The following is an 18,738-nucleotide window of genomic DNA, read 5'->3' as shown; positions in this document are numbered from 1 at the left end:
GAGGAGGAAGAGAAAGGGGAGGGGAGAGGAGAACGGGAGGGAGAGGAAGGGGGGGAAAGAGAGGATGAAGAAACTCGAAAAAAATGTTTAGACAACGTTCTCAGATACGATGTTGCAGACGGGACCCGAAGCTATGCTCTGCGTGAGCGTGAACACACTCGCATTTAAAAATCATAGGCAAAAATTAACAATATTCAATGCAAGGGTTAGAAAAGAAGGCTGAGAAATCCTAGAAGTCTCTCAGGAAGGAAAAAAACACAAGCAATAAAGGTGGAAAAACAGGAGAAACTTGGAAGATCCGCTCAAGAGGTCTAATGGCCAGTTAACAGGATTCCAGACGGAAGAGCAAAGCCAGCGCAAGGCAGAGCCCCAGAGACCACGCCAGAGAGCTTCTCAGAGACGGAAGACCTGAAAGGGGAACTCGCTTCTCTCAGTGCTCATTCCACAGGAAAAAGTTCAGGAACTAAAAAGAATCAACATGCTACTTAAAACCCTGAAGAAAATGGAACAGCAAAGACCTCTCTCTCGGGGAGCGGGAAGTGGCGGTGAAGGGGGAGGGAGAGCAGGGCGCTCAGCTTCTCCTGCCGAAGCCTGTACACGCGCGCCTGGGGGGCTCAGTCGGTTAAGCGGCCGACTTCAGCTCAGGTCACCTCGCAGCTCGTGGGTTCGAGCCGTGCGTTGGGCTCTGTGCTGACAGCGAGCTCAGAGCCTGGAGCCTGCTTTGAATTCGGGGACTCCCTCTCTCTCTCTGTCCTCCCCTGCTCCCACCCTCTCAAAAAAGAAATGTTAAACACTTAAAAAAAAAAAAAGAAGCCTTGTACAAGTATTTCTCTGAAGACATACTGAATACAAAAAAAATTAAGTTAAAACCTCCCACTATACTGATGGGCTGAGAAAACAGCAGAGGTAGAGAAACAGGTCATCAGGTTGAGAAAAGATTTAAGTATCAATCTATCGATCTTCTGCTCTTATCTCATAGCATGTGCACGGTGCGTCTACTCTACCTTTGACCACCAGTGCTGTTATCAGTCCATGCGGCTTAAAGCACAGGCTCCCACACCTATTTAAAACAAACAACTGAGTGAGCGCCTGGTGGCTCAGTCTGTTATGCATCTGACTCTTGATTTCAGCTCAGTTCATGACCTTACAGTTCATGGGTTCGAGCCCCATGTCGGGTTCCCCAATACGTGGAGCCTACTTGGGATTCTCTCTCTCTTCGCCTCTCCCCCTGCTCATGCGCTCGCTCACTCGCTCTCCTCTCTCATAAAATAAACTTACAAAAAAGAACAACAGTTGAGGACAAAACTCTACGGGATTCTAAATCTTTGGAACTTGCTAGGAGTGTTCCCCAATTTCCCAGAGCAACGTAACTCACAGGACTCCCATGTGTCCTCTCTGAAACATAGTCTAAATAACAACGTAGACTTGGGGAAGGCAGGCAAAACCTTAGAGTAATGCAGATGTGCAGAAATTCCTTTCCCCCTGGTTTACAACCTTTAATAAAAAAAATTTTTTTTAAGGCACATGGTGTCTTACCTTGGGCACCATAAGAAAACACCATAGACCCTACTGAGTGACTTCACCACCAGAAATTTATGTCCTCAGGTCTGAAGGCTGGGCCATGGGATCAGGGGGCCAGCACGGTCAGGTTCTGGGGAGATTCCTCCTAACCTGCAGGCAGAGCTTTCTCACTGTATCCTCACACGGCAGCGAGAGAGAGACAGAGAGAGAACGGACTAATCCCGTCATGAGGGACTCGCCCTTACGAGGTCCTCTAACCCAAGACCATCTCCAAATACCATGGAATCGGGTGTTAGGGCTTCAACACAGGACTTTTGGGGTCATATAAACAATTCGGTCCTGGAAGTTAATGCCTGCTGTTGGCCTGTGGTAGGCAGATTCTCAAGATGACAGGTGCCCTTGTATAGTCCTCTCTCCTTAGGAAAGGCAGGGTCTGTGACGATCGCTCCTGTGACTGTATTACGGTAAGTGATATAGCAAGGGGGAAGGGACTGTGCAGATACAATTAAGGCCTCTAATCAGGTGACTGATTTTATAAAAAAGGGAGATTGCCCTGGTGAGCCTGACCTAATCAGGTGGGCTTCTTAAAAGAGACACTGGGGCCATCCCAAAGGTCAGAGAGAGATTCTCCTGCTGGCCCTGAAGAAGCAAACTGTTTGGGAGCTAAACAGCTGCAAGAAAAATGAATTCCTCCAACAACCATGCGAAGCTGGAGGAAGATCCCGAGCCTCAGATGAGGCCACAGGTCCAACCAGCACCTGAGTACAATTTTGTGAGACACTCACCAAGAACCACAAAAAGCAGTGCTATTCCTGAACCATGGAAACAGTGAAATAATAAAAGCAGGAACGTATGTAGTTTTTTTTTTTAAATATTTTTATTTATTTCTACGAGAGAGAGAGAGAGAGAGAGAGACAGCGTGAGTAGGGGAGGGTCAGAGAGAGAGGGAGATACAGACTCTGAAATAGGCTCCAGGCTCTGAGCTGGCAGTCAGCACAGAGCCCGACGTGGGGCTAGAACCCACGAACCGCGAGATCATGACCTAAGCGAAAGTCGGACGCTCAACCGACTAAGCCACCCAGGTGCCCCTGAACGTATGTAGCTTTAAGCAGCTGAATTTGTGTCACCTCACAACATAGCACAGAAACTAACCCATGGCCACAATAATCGTATCCAGAAGACGATGCCTAAACATAATTAAGAGAGATGGTAAAAGATGGCCAGAGTTAAATATAGCTCTTTAAACACAAATACAAATTCATTTTCCAAACTAATTCTGTTTATTGGTTTAGAAAATAAGAATACCGAACCACAGATCTTGCCATCTACAAGCTCATTAGCTAACATCTCACAAACTGCTTTGTTAGCGTTCAAATCATTTATGTTAGCTCACCCTTCTACCAAACACACGGAGTAACATAAAGCCAGTCACTTAGGTCCACAATGATTAAATCCTAAATATTTCATGTTCAAGTTCTCAGAAGGGACAGGAAACAATGAAGGCAAAACTGTAATCTGGTCACTTATTCTTATTTCTATCCAAAATTTAAAATTTTTAGAATTTGGCAACCACACTGAAAAATATATCCCAACTCTAAGCCCACTATCAAACAACAAAACAACTGACTTCTTAGATGGCCCCGGGTGCTCATGCTCTCATAAAATTCCCTTCCCCTTTAACTGTGTGCTGGATTTCATGGCTCATTTCTAATGAAAACAAAATGGCAGAAGTGATGGGGTGTCAATTCCCAGGCTAACATGTGAAAAGACCATGGCCTCCATCTTGGGCACTCCCCCGGACTACTCAGCCAGGGGGAAGACAGCTGCATGGGGTGCAGCAGCCCCGTGGAGAGGAAGCAAAGCTGCCAATGAAGCACCTGAGTGAGCCGGCAACAGACTCCCCGTCCCCACTCAGGCTGAGCCTTCAGATTAAACCGCATCCCTGGCCAAGCTCAGGATTGATCTTAAATAAGAGGCACCCAACTAAATGACACCCAGCTTACTGACACACAGAAATTGTGAGATAATCAATGTTTGTTGTATTAAACCATGAAGTTTTGGGGGTGACGTGTTAAACAGTAAAAGGTAACCAGTAACCTACCAGTCAAAAGAAGCTAGAAACACTAATGCCTCAGAGGCAACAGTAGAAAAAAAGGAAAAATTAAATTTTGATGAAAAGATTAAGGCTCTAACCTTGAGCACTCTTCCTGAAAGACCAATAATCTCACCATCTTTGGGTTCTACCACTGTGGCAGTATTCACATCACCACTTCCTGTTGTATCAATGATATCGATGATTTTTGGTTTTCCATCAGTTGTGACCTGAAAATTAAGGGATAATTGAAATATGAATTACAGATTTAATTTTTAATCATTATAAAAAACAATGCCAACCCCCATGTAGGTGCACACACATGTACACATACATAAAATATCCCATAAAATCTGCATTCATTTAAAAAAGAAAACTGAATTGTTTTAAGCCAAAAGCTGGACAGATACTTACCAAAAAATTAGTCATGGAAAACAAAGAATCTTTTAAGTGATTTTACATAGTTAATACATATTTATTAAGCATTTACCATACTCACTCTTTTAGGTGTTGGGGATACACACAGTAATCATCAATAAACAGAAGTCCCTGATCTCCCAGGTTTTCTGTTCTACTCAGTCAATTAACATGTCAAATACCCAACATGCCAGATGGTGATAATTATTATGGAGAAAAATTGAGCAGAAAAAGGATGTCGCGTGGGGTTTTCAGTAACGAGGTTGGTCAAGAAAGACCTCAGTGAGAAGGTAACATCTGAGAAAAGATCTGAACAAGGTGAGCTTTGGGCTGGACAAGCACAAAACTTTAGGGTGAAAACATGTAAGGACATTTAACTATAGGATGCTCACTAGCACTCAAACTTAGTAAGCCCAAAGTTCAGACTGAACATCCAAATTACTTCTCTCCAGGCTCTGGCCATCTCAGGAATCAGCACACATCCGGCTGCCCAAACTCGAAAGTTCAAAGTCCTTCTTGAAGTCTTTACTCTGGTTTACTCCTGACATGAAACCTGTTAGGAAGTCATCTTCATTCTACCTCTAAAACACAGTTCCAGTCCACCTTCTCTGGACTGTCACCATCACTATCCTGACTCTGACCCTGACCCTCTCCCCACCACCACCTCCTGCTGATGCTCTTCCAGGTCTCCCAGGTCCATTCTCGGCCTCGCACCAGAAGTACGACGAGCTGTGGGACGGCAGCGCCAGCCTCCCCGCCCCCCGCCGGTCTCCCACACTCAGCACGGAAGCCTGAGCAACCGGCCCGGCCCCGGCCCTGGCCCTGGCCCACCGTAGCCGCGCTGGCCTTTCAGTTCCTGCCACGCGCCAACCTCCCCCTGCCTTATGGCTCTGTGCACCCAGTCCTCCGCCTGGGATCCTCCGTCCCTTGAGCTGTTCCAGAAAAATCTCCATCTCATCTTTTGGCCTTCTACTAAAACGTCACCTCCTCAGAGAGCCACCCCGATGAGCTCTTCTGTGGGTAGTGGCCACTCGAAACCTGAGCCTTATTCCTCCTCACCAGGCCTGGTTTCCTTCACCAGAATCTGTAATTCTACCGTCAGCTGATTCCTCATCTGTCTCCACTATTAGAAGAGAAGTTCCATAACGGCAAGGACTAGGTCTATTTTATTCACCAAATTCCCCCAAACCTGGCAGTGCCTGGTTGGTGCTCGATACAGATTTAATTACTGAGTGATCTGACACGAACTGCTCAGCATTAAGACTGATTTTTCTAAGGCGCAGTTTCTTGGCCCGTCCGCGAATTTTCGCTGGGGCCATGCAGACTGCTACAGGTGACAGCAGTACCGTATTTCCATGCTGCTTTTGTTGGAAAAAATCATTTCTGGGCTTGCTTTGCAAAAGGAATTTGTAGCATTCAAAATATATGTACTGAGTTACTAGCAGGAAATCGTCAGGCATGGAGACACGAAGATGACTGAAAAAAGACAACCTCTACCCTCAAGGGGGGAGGGGGGAAGGGAATGTAAAAAAATAAAAATGCCAAGAGCATCCGAGAAGCACAAGGTCTTCCAGCTCCTTCCCCACCTGGAGAACTCACACTCACACTCAGATCAAGCTTAGTGTCCCTGTGTGTGTCTCCCTTGGCACTTCTCCCACTGCAGGGTCCTCAAAGCCCTGTAACTCAGGATGACTGAAGGGAGGAGAGAGAAAGGTACCATGGAGAGGAAACAAAGGCACATGTTTTTCTTTATGAGGCAGAAGCAAAGGGGTTCTTGGTGGGCCCCCAATCTTATTCCAACGACACTCTCACAGAGCCACCAGGGGCCATAGAGCCCTCCCAGGCACGGCTGCCTTTTTTTTTAATGGAAACTTTAAGCTGGATACTTATTTCTTGGAGACTGTCTATATTGGTAACAAAATAACAGCTCTCATATACTCAGGAGGCTCAAAATCGTAGTTAAAAAAGTGACTTTGGAAGTCAAACCAAATTCTGATAAGATCATGACAAAATTAATTGATTAAATCAGTTACTGGCTTTGAAGGGATTGGCTGCATATCTTTGGAAATAAACAAAGTGGAAGAAAATCTACCAAAATAAAAAATGGAAACAATACTCCCCTAGAAAATTAAAACTAGCTAAATCGTGTAAGAAAATAATCAATTTCAAAATGTATTCCAAATAAGTATGTAACTTGAGAGCTAAGCCATAGCGCTAGGAACACAATCGCCTATCTTTATCTTCTCAAAGAGCAAACAACTTCCGTGTCTTGAGATCAAGAATCACAAGAGATCACTAACAAGCCAGACACAGATCCTTCTCATTAGAAACCTCGTTATCAGTGTGCGAGCAAATGAAGAAAGCCTAATGGGATTTGGTGACTTATTTACCATCTACTATTGCCACGAGCTCTACTTATTAGTATCTCTCGTTCATCACAAATTCTTACATATGTAATTTTCTATATCTCTCGTTCATCACAAATTCTTACATATGTAATTTTCTATCCCGGTACTTTCTCCGCCATTAGGTAAAGGAAACCATGCCACTGGAGACGCTAAGACAGAGGAGGGAATTTAGGGTTAGGAAAGACAGGTGTTAAAAAAGGCAAACCAGCTGAGGATCTTGCAGTGGAGCTTCGGGAGGAGGAGGAAACTGAACTGCTACCATCAGAATGAAATCCCTCATCTTTGCAGGGGGAGGGGGAGGGGGAGGATGTTACCCAGCAAAGAGCGACTGAACCACAGACAGTCATGAGCAGCGCTGGGGTCGCACGCCGGTGCAGTGGGGTGGGGGGCCAAGAAGTGCTTACAGGGCTGTGCTGGACAGACAAAACCGAAAGTGCACGAAGGTTTTCGCCAAATGTCAAGAATCTAAGTCACTTTGTGTCTCCACTGAATTGATGACGGTGGGGGAGCGTGTGGGGGCTGGGAGCAGCTGTCATTAAACCTGAGAGGATCAGAAGGGGAAGGGGGGGTTGCAAATCATCCTGCACAAAACAAAGTGAATGTAGAAGTATTTACTTAAAAATATTATTTCAAGCAAGGGAAGATACTTCCATAAGCAAATACTACGAAATGACTACCATTCTGAGGACATAACGATGAGTGAATCAGACAGGCTCTGCTTTCAGAAAGCTTACAATCCAGTTGGAAAACAGATTCGTAAAGAGATAACTGCAACATAGGACAATAAGTAAAAAAGGACAGTATGTATGAAAGCATGCGAGAACGTAAAGCCCAGCTTGGGGGAATTAGGGAAGACTGACCGAGAGAAAGGTAATAAAAATTAAAATCAACTGCATAGCAACCAATATTAGTAACCAATTATGTATCTATAATTTACTTACTGTACTCTCTAATTTCAGGAAATGTAAAAACAGAAAGATTTTTATAGGCCCACTTGTAACCTCTTTCCCCAAACCATTTTTTTCCATGAGGAAATTATGTACACTTGTACACTGTGCACATATACATTTTTTTTTTCCATTCAGCAAAAATACTGTGATAGGCACATCTCCTACAAAATGAATCTGGACACATGCTGTCAAAGAACTCACAGAGGGAAAAAAAGTTACGTAAACAGAAATACTAAAATGAAACATTGTAAGTGCTACGGGGCGATATGAACACACTGCTAGGAAAGCGAAAATAAAAAAAGCACCCAATACCCGATACCCGTTAGCGAGGACTGGGCCACACTCATTGTGAACCCTCGGGTCCCAGCATAATGGCTGGCAGACATGTGTAAACATACGCTGGCGTCTGAATTCAGTCAGCAGAGATCCCAAAAGCTAATAGGGTCAAGACCCAGGTGGCTCTTAAGGGATTAAGCACTTTGCAGGTGAGGGTGGAAGGCTTGCAGGCAGATTAACTCACGTGTTGAGGAAAGGCCTGAAGCATGGGGGGTGGGGTGGGGGGGAGTGGAAAGGGTGGAATGTTCTGGATGGAAGCAAAGGGCAAACAGTGAGAAGCAAAGCACCACAAGGAGGAGGTCAAGCTGGACGATGAAGGACCACACAAAATTCAAACTCTGGAATTTTTAGGCAAAGGCAACGAGGATGCCAAAATTAAGTGTTTCATTTTGTATTACACAAGGGGGTTACAGAAGCAGTTTTTCTAATTTTTTTTTTTTTTTTAAGGGAACTAACTTGGCAGTGTGAAGGACGGAGCGGAGGAAAGGCTAGTGGCGAGGGACCAGCTGGCCTCTGTGTCTCCTTTCCAGGTCCAGCGCAAGTCCCACCTCTGCCTCGGAGTCAGCTCTCACTGGGCCCCGATCAATCCTGGGGACGCCAGCAGGACAGCTTTTAACTCAGCTTTGGGCACCTGCCAGGTGCCTGGATATTTGCTGAGGAAAGATGTAATCATTTACGTACTTACTACTCCTCTCATGCTGTCCACCCTCTACTTTTTTTTTTTAAGTTTATTTTTAGAGAGAGAAAGAATGAGCAGGGGAGGGGCAGGAAGAGAGGGAGAGAGAATCCCAAGCAGGCTCTGCACTGTCAGTGCAGAGTCCCATGCCGGGCTCGATCCCACAAACTGCAACATCATGACCGGAGCTGAAACCAAAAGTCTGACGCTTGACCGACTAAAGCGCCCCTCACCCTCTGCTCTTCACAAGCCCAGACAGCTGTCACAAAAGACCACCGGGCCCAAAGCAGGTCACTGAAGAATGACACCCCACTGCCTTCTTCAGAGGGTTTATTTGAATCTCTGGTCCTCCATGCAGACCCCATCTGGCTTTCCAAATGTCCACTTCTTTTTTTCTTCCCTTCCTACTTCTATCCACTTTCTTACCTTAATGATGTATATAGAGCTACGAAATAAATTTGCAAAAGCAGGGGGGAAAACCTTAAAAATTCACTCGTGCGCAAGCCACTGTACTGAATTTCTTTTAACTGGTCATATTTACATCAATATCTCAGAGTTAAAGTTGTTGGAAGACCAGAGTTATGTTTTCGTTTTATTTCAATATTTTCCTGCTTCAACATTTGTTATTACACACCAATATCTAGTGTGTATTTATCATTCACACAGTGGGTGACTTAAATCCCAGCCTAAACTTCTAAATAAACTTGCTTTAAAAAAAAAAAATCAGTGCTTACTTAATACGTTTCGTGAGCACTTGAAAAAGTCACATGTAATTAATCACCTCATCAATGTTCATAGCAACGCTGTGCTGAGGGTTGCTGTGACTTTACAGAGAGTAACGGAACAATGTGATAAGCAGACTGGGAAATTCTACAAAAGCATTTTTACTGAGACAGTGCTCCTCCAAACTCTCCTGATCCCTTTATTATCCTGACAAAAGAACCAGTGAACCACTTACCCCAGCTGTTCTCCTACCACTTATCCCTATAAAAAGTAAACATACACTAAGACAGAATGGAAACCATTAGTACTCTGCAATCAAGCCTCAATGAGGTGATAGTTGTCAGTGTTGTAAGTCTTCAGAGTTATTAATGCAACAAATGTATCTATCACTAGAGCTACCAGGAGGGAACAGTAACACTTCTTATTCTGATTCACCAAAGCTTCCTGGCCCCCCCAAAGCCCAAAGCGTGTCGTACTCCAGAGTGCTGCTGAAGAATTTACAGGAGGAAGCAAGATTCCTAGAGAGATTCTATAGGGTCAGACTGGTTCCCCTTCACCCTCCCCCCCCTTCCCAGCATGACATCCTAACCTCCAAAATGCTACCTAGATTATTGGGAAGTACAATAAAGGATCGAGGCCGTGAGGGGACTTGGGGGAGGGAGAGAATTATTAAACTTCAAGGTACAGTGAAGAAAGGAGGGTAAGATTCACAGATGAAGGGTTGGCCAGAGGAAGAAGGATTCCATACAAATTAGATTTTTAAGAGATGGATCTTCAACAACAGTGATACTTTGTTTATGATTGTATTTCGCTAAAAGGTGAAGGCTAAACTTACAAGAGCCAAACTGTGAAGACTTAAGGCGGAATACTTTTAATCAAGAGACCTTTATTTTTCAAATTACCTTTTGGCACGGTACTCTAAAGATTTCAAAGGTGCCGACGGCAAAACTAAGCACTTCTGAAAAAAATCGTAAATAAAGTATGTTGTCTTATAGTTTGAGGCTAAAAAAAAAAAAATCACAGAAGCCTAATTTAATAGAGCCTGAACAGTTAGCCGAAAACAAACTCGATCGGGTTCTTATGTAAAACAAAGACGAAGCCATGCGCTTCAATGACCCTAAACAAGTACATTGCAGAAGATGGTTTAAAAATAGAACACAGAAAACTACCGGAGGAAACTACCGGAGGAAGTTGACCGAGTTATCGTCTCGAAGCCAGGCGTTCAGGCTCGAGACCGACACTTCTCCCCAGAACCAAGTCTCCCGAAAGACAGCCGCCAAAAATGAGGTTCCGATGGGTCGTTCGCGGCTGTCCCGTTGCCTCCCCACCCCCACCCCCGACAACTCACACAAACTGTAACATCCGCGTGAAGAGGCGGCGGGCACGGCCCCTGCCCCAGCCCCCCGGGCCGTGNGGAGGCGGAGTCTGTCTGCGGTGCCGGAGTTCGGCTCTGAGCCTGGGGGCCTTCAAGAAACGCTCACATGGGGTTTTGTTTTGTGTTATTTTGTTATTATTATTATTTTTTAGGAGCGGGCTGGCCTCTGAGGGAAGGGTCTGTGTGTCCCGGGCGAAACACTCCCCGAGGGACCGGGAAGGAAGGGAGCCGCCAGCCGGGAGCAGCGGAAACCCTTCCGAACTTGAACTTGGGGATGAAAGTTCCCGGCCCGCCGCTGCGGGGGCCCCAGGCGACCCGGGGAAAAGGGGAGCCGCCCCCCGCACGCGAACCCCCCGGAGTCGTGGGATCTCGGCGACTTGCCGCGACAGACGTTTCTGAAAGACAGTTTTTGTTTTGTTTTTCTCTTTGATTCTGCGCTGTCGGATTTGTGTCTTCTGATCGCGGCCCGGCCTGGGAGGCACAGGGCAGGTTAGACGGCGGCCTCCGTCGGCAGGAAGCGGGTTCTTGGCCCCTGAGTCGGCCTCGGAGGCTGCGACGAAGTCGGAGGCCTAACCGGGCCCCTCCTTTTTTTTTTTAATGTTGTTTTTTTTTTAATTTCTAGGAGAGAGAGCGAGAGAGAGACAGCGTGAGCAGGGGGGGGGGTCAGAGGGAGGGGGAGTCACAGACTGAAACAGGCTCCAGGCTCTGAGCTGGCAGTCAGCACAGAGCCCGACGCGGGGCTCGAACCCACGAACCGCGAGATCATGACCTGAGCCGAAGTCGGAAGCTCAACCGACTAAGCCACCCAGGCGCCCCGAAGCGGGCCCCTCCTATGGGTGCTAACCTTCGGCTTCTAAACAACATTCTTTTCGGCCCTTTAAATTGAAGTTCCTGGTTGTTCCTTAAGGTTCCCTCGATTATCGGAACCTACTTTGCAGCTTTTCAGGTTCACGGCGGCTGTGGATCGCTGCTTGCAGCCCACACTAGTGGCTCTTTAATGATCCCCGTGGCTACATTCGCACTTGAGTAATCTCAGCCTTTTAGTTTGGGCCGAAGACTCCTTAGGCAAGCCGGTGAAGCTTAGGGACCCCTGCTCAGCAACGTTTGGAAACACGTAAGATGAAGTATATAGGGTTACAAAGAAAGTCATGTTGAAATACGGTGACCGAAAGTATTAAAACCGGGGCGCCAGGGCGGCTCAGTGGGTTACGCTTGTCCCAACCTTGATTTCGGTTCAGGTCGTCATCTCGTGGTCGGTGGGATGGACCCCTGCCGGGCTCCGCGCAGGCAGTTTGGAAGGAACCTGCTTGGGATTCTCTCCTCTCTCTCTGCCCTTCCCCTGCGCCTGTTCCTGCTCTTTCAAAATAAGTAAACGTTAAAGAACAGGAGCTCGTGTTGTAAACAAGCTCCCAGAATTTCAAAATGGTGAAGAGCATAGGCATTTGGAGGTAGCTGTACTAGGATACAAACTATCTAGTAAGTGTACTAGGATAAGAAACGGATTTGTATTGCTGACAAAGTAACAAACAGTAACTGCTAATACGCCCCTGCTTGTTGCCTTCATCTGTAACTGAAGAAAACAGGTGGAAGAGGCTAGTGACAGTAAAGATGTGGGGTGTTTTTTTTTTCCTTTTTCTGACACAAGTTTTTGAACCCCTTGGATTCTACCACGGACCCCAGGTTGAGAAGGCCTGATAGAAAGGGAAGCCAGCCCTGTGTATGTATGTCAGTTTTCAATCCACAGGATTTAGTAAACCCTCCACGCACTCCCAGAAATGACTATAGTGGCTGTGTGATTGTTTTATTGATTACTCGACCATTTATTCATTTCATGAGTCTTAGAGAACTGTATTCTCTTTAGTGGAGAGGAAAAGGAGAATAGATCATGTTTTCCTTCCTATCCCCAACTGTGTTCATGCTACCTCTGGAAAAGAACTTCAAATTAACAGGAAAGAAAAGAGACAAATCCTAAGAATGTAACCAGTGTAGGGCATGCAGTGACAGAATGAAATAGCTCCCAGTTTAAAGTGAACCCTAGTCTAGCCATGTCATTTTACAGATGAGCAAACAAAGCTGGACAGGTTGACGGCAGTGACTTACAAAAAGAGTTAGTGAGAAAGCTGGATTTCTGTTCTCACAGTCCCCAGTATTTTCTCTCATATCACATTGTTCTCTGCTGTAACACCCAACGACTGGATGGGGAATGAACTGTTCGTTACGAAATGGCAGACTTATTGGCCTGTACCAGTGTTTAAAATTTTTTTTTCTTATGGGTCCTATAAAAATGTTTAGAAAAATTATGTGTCCTCTTGTACAGTTTTGAAATAACATTTGAAATTTGTTGTAAGTTTAAGAAATTATAAAGAATATTATATCTAGGGCACCTGGGTGGCTCAGTCAGTTGAGTGTCTGACTTCGTCTCAGATCATGATCTTATAGTTGGTGTGTTTGAGCCCCACGCTGTGCTCTGTGCTGACAGCTCAGAGCCTGGAGTCTGCTTCAGATTCTGTGTCTCCCTCACTCTCTCCCTGCCCCTCCCCTGCTCTCACTGTCTCTGTCTCTCTCAGAAATAAATAAACATTAAAAAAAAAAGAATGTAGTATCTGGTGAGTTAAAATATTGGCATTCTTTTATTGAAACTTTTACATCCCCCATTTAAATAAATCCAGTTGAATCCTGTTCTTTGATACTTAACAGTGTTTATAAAATATCTGGACATATTCAAATATACACATGTATTAAAAAATTTTTTAAATGTTTATTTTTGAGAGAGAGAGAGCATGACAGGGGAGGGGCAGAGAGAGAGGGACACACAGAATCCGAGGCAGGCTCCAGGCTCCCAGCTGTCAACACAGAGCCAGACGCGCTGCTCGAGCTCACAAACCATGAGATCATGACCTGAGCCAAAGTCAGAAACTCACCCAACTGAGCCACCCAGGCGCCCTTCAAATATATTTTTTTATATAAGCTCTGCACCCAACATGGGACTTCACCTCATGACCCTGAGATCAAGAGATAGTTGCCAGCTCTACTGACTGAGCCAGCCAGTTGCCCTCAAAACATATTTAAAATCAGCCATTTTATGTCACTCGCTCTTGAAACTTTATTTCCATTCTATACTGAGTTTCTCCTAATGAAGTCTATATTTATAATGCAAAGTCCTATTGATCATTTATGATCTATAACAAAAATGTGTGTTAATATTTAATTTTTTTTCCTGAATGAAAGTGTTGAAAATTTTTCTTTTGGATTAAGTTACCTTTGATTTTAGAAGATTGATCAAAACAATATGGATACATCTTAAGCTCTGATTACAAAGTATAGAACAAAAAGAAACATGTTATTTAAAATGTAGCTTTTATTTATTTTTTAATGTTTTTTTTAAACTTATTTCTAGGAGAGAGAGAGAGAGAGAGACAGTGTGAACAGGGGAGGGTCAGAGAGAGAGGGAGTCACAGACTGAAACAGGCTCCAGGCTCCGAGCCGGCAGTCAGCACAGAGCCCGACACGGGGCTCGAACCCATGAACCGCGAGATCATGACCTAAGCAAAAGTCAGACGCTTAACCAACTAAGCCACCCAGGCGCCCCTAAAATGTAGCTTTTAAAAAGACACATGACATGCATGTTATTGGGCTTTGATTAAAGATGCTTTCACAGACAATATTTCAAATTGTCCCTTTATTTGATGCCCCAGGGTCTATTTCATCTGCGGGCATTGCCCAATAGTAAGACGTCTTTATTGCCAACAAGTGAGAGACCCATTTGTGACACAGGTGGAAAGGAGAATAGGCATTCCCTTCCACCACAGGCAGGTAAGTTTCAAGCAGACACGTTTAGAAAAGAGTAGACATGACTCTCAAGTGTCGAGATATTGATTGTGATGAAATTATCTATGACTCTGCGCCACAGCTGAAGACCACTATTTCATATAACCCCTGAAATCACTGTAACTCCAAACAAAGTCTTTTATTCTGTCACCACGTCCTTAATATTCACGCTCTGTGTTTATGCTCCTCCTCCTCTGATTTAATGACATTCTCAGCCAAGAGGAATCCTTCAATGCTGAGTCAGTTTGCAACACTTGACAAACAGTTTGACTCTTTGGATGTGGGGAGGATCCTAGGAGGGTACAATGAAGACACAGATAAACAAGGGCTTAGGAATGGGAGGAGGAGGAGGAGGAAGGGGAGGACGGGACATAACAGGGTCAAACCGGAGGCGTCAGTTACCCCATCTGGGGTAAAGCAACCAGCTGGACACACGAAACCCTCCCACACAGCATTGTGCAGAGCAGGAAGTGCTAATCCAGGTGTTCCTGCCGTCCACCTGGCTTTCCCATCACCCACCCAGGCAGAGGCTGCAAGCCAATGCGAAGCGGCCATGAGAGACCATGGCTTCCCGTGACTCACCTTCTTTGCAACTATTGTGGCACCATATCATTTAGAGAATATTTTTTAATCAAGTTTCCAAAGCCGTGTTGAGATTTTGCAAGCACCCGCCTTGTCCCAGCTGCTGGGTTTGGAAATCCTGGGCAACATTTGCAGTGACGCTGCTCCTCCTGGGGGCTCAGAGCTGGAGTGCCAGAAAAATCTATTAGCCTTAAGATGCCAATGAAAGGCTAATCTTAGTGGTGATGCTGAATATCCTGACTTGAGCGAGAAAGGCAGAGACTAGGCTAGGAAAAGCACTTAGAAGTGAAGGCAGCATCTCTTCCAGGACTAGTTCGGCCACTCATTAGCTTCATGACACTTAACAAGACCTCAGGGGCCTCAACTACAAATCTGAGGGCTCTATGGGAACAAAATGGGAAAAAGAAACCCCCACAGTGGCAATAAATAAGTGCTGTTAGTATAGTGTGGCTGGTACGTGCCAGGCCTGGTCATCTCACTTGGCATCCTAACGTTAGGAGTTCGATAAGGTAGACAAAGTGATTTTTTCCCAAACGATTATTTAGTTTGTAAGAACTGGTTTTTGAAAATCAAGGTAGCATATGGTAGAGCCTAAAGCTTGTTTCCTTGAGATAAAGAGGTCAGTTTGTGAATATGTGAAACACAATATGGACAGAGAGAAAGAGCATGAGTAGGGGAGGGTCAGAGAGAGAGAGAGAGAGAGAGAGAGAGAGAGAGAGAGAGAGAGAAAATCCCAAGCAGGCTCCACACTGTCAGTGCAGAGCCTGACTCAAGGCTTGAACTCAGAAACCATGAGATCATGACCGGAGCCGTGATTAAGACTTGGCCACTTAAGTGAGCCACCCAGGTGCCTCTCTCTCTCTCTCTTTAATGTTTATTTTGAAAGAGAGAGAGAGAGAACATGTGAGCAGGGGAATTTTCTTTAACACAATATATTTCCAACCTTGTTGAGCTATTCTTTTTTCTTCTAATAAGAGAACACAAATGGAGAACAGTTTATAATAATCTGTGTATGTCTATATCCATGCAGTCAAATATACTGGGGTGGTAGCATTTTAACTGACTAAAATCTTCTGGGGAAAAAAAAGATTCCCAATAAATCATAAAGCATTTTTAGCTCTTCTGGCTAGCTTTGGGGAATATAAAAATCATTGAGAAGAAAGTAAGATGGAAGAAGAGACTTTAAAAAAATTAATCTTTTGGGGCACCTGGGTGGGTCAGTCGACTGGGCGTCTGACTTCGGCTCAGTCATGATCTCACAATTCATGGTTTCAAGCCCTGCATCGGGCTCTGTGCTGACAGCTCAGAGCCTGGAGCCTGCTTCAGATTCTGTGTCTCCCTCTCTCTCTGCTCCTCCCCTACTCATACTCTGTCTCTCTGTCTCTCTCAAAAATAAATAAAAAACATTAAACATTTTTAAAAATTAAAGTCTTTGTTAATTAGCTGAGTTCCTAAAGCTTTTAAATACATATTTGTTAGGTTAAGACAAAGAGTTTAACAAAAACACATCATATGTGTAATACTTAAACACACACCACACACACATTCAAAGTCAGGAAGTAGTTATCACATGAGGACTGGAGGAGAAATTTCTTCAAGTGAGGTCTCTAAACTGGTCCAAAGATCTGAATCATCCAGTGATCCTGTTAAAAATGCAGATGACCTGGTGTCTACCTCAAACTCATTGAATCAGAATGTTTAGTGGGGAGGGGATTTGGGGGGTGCCCATGAGAATTTGTATTTTCAACAAAGACCCAGGCGATTCTTCTCATCAGGAAAGTTCGGGAAACTACACTTCTATGCATATTTGCCCTATTCTGTTCTACGATAGCTCCGCAGCACAGAGAATTAAAACGGAAAAGTTTCTTTAAGATGTTTTATTCCACTGGGTAGGGTGTCAACTATCGATGGATTGCCTCTCAGGTGCAGACCCACCCTGCTCTGCCCAGCTTTGTGATACGGGAGCTGGGCCTCAGAAGCGTGTCTCCCCTGCAGGCTGCCACAGTTTTAAGCTTCGCTGGTTTTGTATGTTTGTGGTTTCCAAGTGAAGCCCTCCCAGCTTCTTAAGAACCAGCTAGGATTAGGTTATTTTCTCCACTTTTGAAACTGTACATTCAAGGACCTCCACACTGCTAACCGAAGGTAGCTTCTTACCTTTTTCCTTGATGGTTACCAGTAGTATTCAACACAGCTGAATGCTGCTTCCCCCTTGACAGACTTTGGTTTTCAAAACACAACCTTTGGTTTTATCCTTCCTGTCTTCCTGTTTCACGTTGTCTCCTTTGCTGGTTTCTCTTTTTCTCCTGACCCCTGGATTAGAGATGCCAGCCAACTCACACCCCAGACTTCTCTTTTCTATTTACGCCAAACTCCCTTGGTGATGAAATCTTGTGGCATGGCTTTCGTATCCTCTATTCACCGAAGATTCCAAAATTTGAGTTTGCAGCGTGGCTCTCTGTCCTAAATTTCATCTGCCTGTTCAATACCAACTTTGTTATCTAACAGAAACATCAAAACTTTACACGCTCCACAACTCAATTGCTGATCTTCCTCAGACCTATTTGTCTCCCAATGATCTTCTCGGTTATTGGAAACGTTATGCTTCTAGTTGCTTAGGTGAGAAATCCTGGAATCTTCTGGAGTCTCCTCACTCTTCTTCGTGCATCCAGTTTGGGAGCAAAACCTGTTGGCTTTATCTTCCAAACCCACCTAGAATCTGATCTCTCCTCATCGCCTTCACTGTGAGCTCCTTCCTTCAAGCCAACAGGATGTTTTGTCTGGGTTATACAGTAGTTCCCTCCATCTCGATTGGCTAGATTCTGTGATTGTCGAGATGACCTTCTGTCTTCATCTGTTCAGGATGCTATGATGAAATGACAGAATACCACAGAGAGCGCAGCAAAGGGGTGGCTTCCGTCCCGCCAGTGGTTCAAAAGCTGGGCAGTGGCATCACACGTATTGGATGCTTCGAGCTCACAGAGAGGAGAGAGTGTCCCTACTGCCAGCCCGGAAGTCTGGCCCATCCACAGAAATGCTGTGCCCTGAATCAGATGCTGCTCGTAGAGGGAGCTGGCCATAACTGGTACCTGCTAAGTAAGTGCTCGGCAAATGGTACTTAGCATTAATGACCGAGTGAGAACTGAAACCTAGACTCTGCTTTCTGCTCTCATTCCATCTGGGGCATCCTAAGTGTCTTTTAGAACTGTTCAGAGGGCAGACCGTTCAACCAGTATTTACAGAACATCTACCATAGGCAAATGTTCCATTAGACACCATGGGGAACACGACAGTCCCTGTCCTCAAGAAACTTGAGTTTCAGGTTGACCGCCACACGAGGTCAGGTGTCCGCGGCTGTGAACTAGACTGTTCAGCGAGGCACAGCATGTTTCCTTCCTTTTGTATCAGACTTTAGAAGGTTCTTTGTGGGCTCTAGGAACCCACTGAAGCTGCTCCAGACAAGTTCCAGAGATTGGCTCAACCATCTTAACAGATCGGTAACTGCACAGTATCTCATTGTTGACTATAAGCACATCCCTGGAATGTACTCAGCTTGCATGGCTGTAACTTTATATCTTTTGAATAACAGCTCTGCACATCCTCCTACGTCATCTGGCAACCACCATTCTATTGCTTACCTCTCTACCTTTGACTGTTTTAGGTGCCTCATATAAAAGGACTCATGCACTCATGTAGTACTTGTCCTTCTGTGGTTGACTTACTTCCGTTGGCACATCTACCAGGTCCATCCATGCAAATGGTAGAATTTCCTTCATTTTTAAGGCCGAACTATATTCCATTGTATGCATATACTACATTTTCTTTATCTACTC

The 18,738-nt window shown here is 45.0% G+C and overlaps 1 protein-coding gene across 1 annotated transcript in view; it reads right to left on the bottom strand.

Annotated features, from left to right (window-relative positions):
* TPP2 (tripeptidyl peptidase 2) overlaps positions 1-4,983 on the bottom strand; it is a 65,168-nt gene extending 60,185 nt beyond the window's left edge. The window contains exons 1-2 of the mRNA XM_077753966.1: positions 4,678-4,983; positions 3,715-3,843 (exon numbers count right to left, since the gene is read on the bottom strand). Coding sequence (XP_077610092.1) covers positions 3,715-3,843; positions 4,678-4,983 — 435 coding nt within the window. The remainder of the gene's footprint in view (positions 1-3,714; positions 3,844-4,677) is intronic.
* Positions 4,984-18,738: the final 13,755 nt, after the last annotated feature.

This window comes from Crocuta crocuta, unplaced genomic scaffold (assembly GCF_008692635.1).
Source record: "Crocuta crocuta isolate KB4526 unplaced genomic scaffold, BGI_CrCroc_1.0 scaffold31, whole genome shotgun sequence".
Lineage (NCBI taxonomy): Eukaryota > Metazoa > Chordata > Mammalia > Carnivora > Hyaenidae > Crocuta > Crocuta crocuta.
This window is presented reverse-complemented; position numbering and strand designations above follow the sequence as displayed.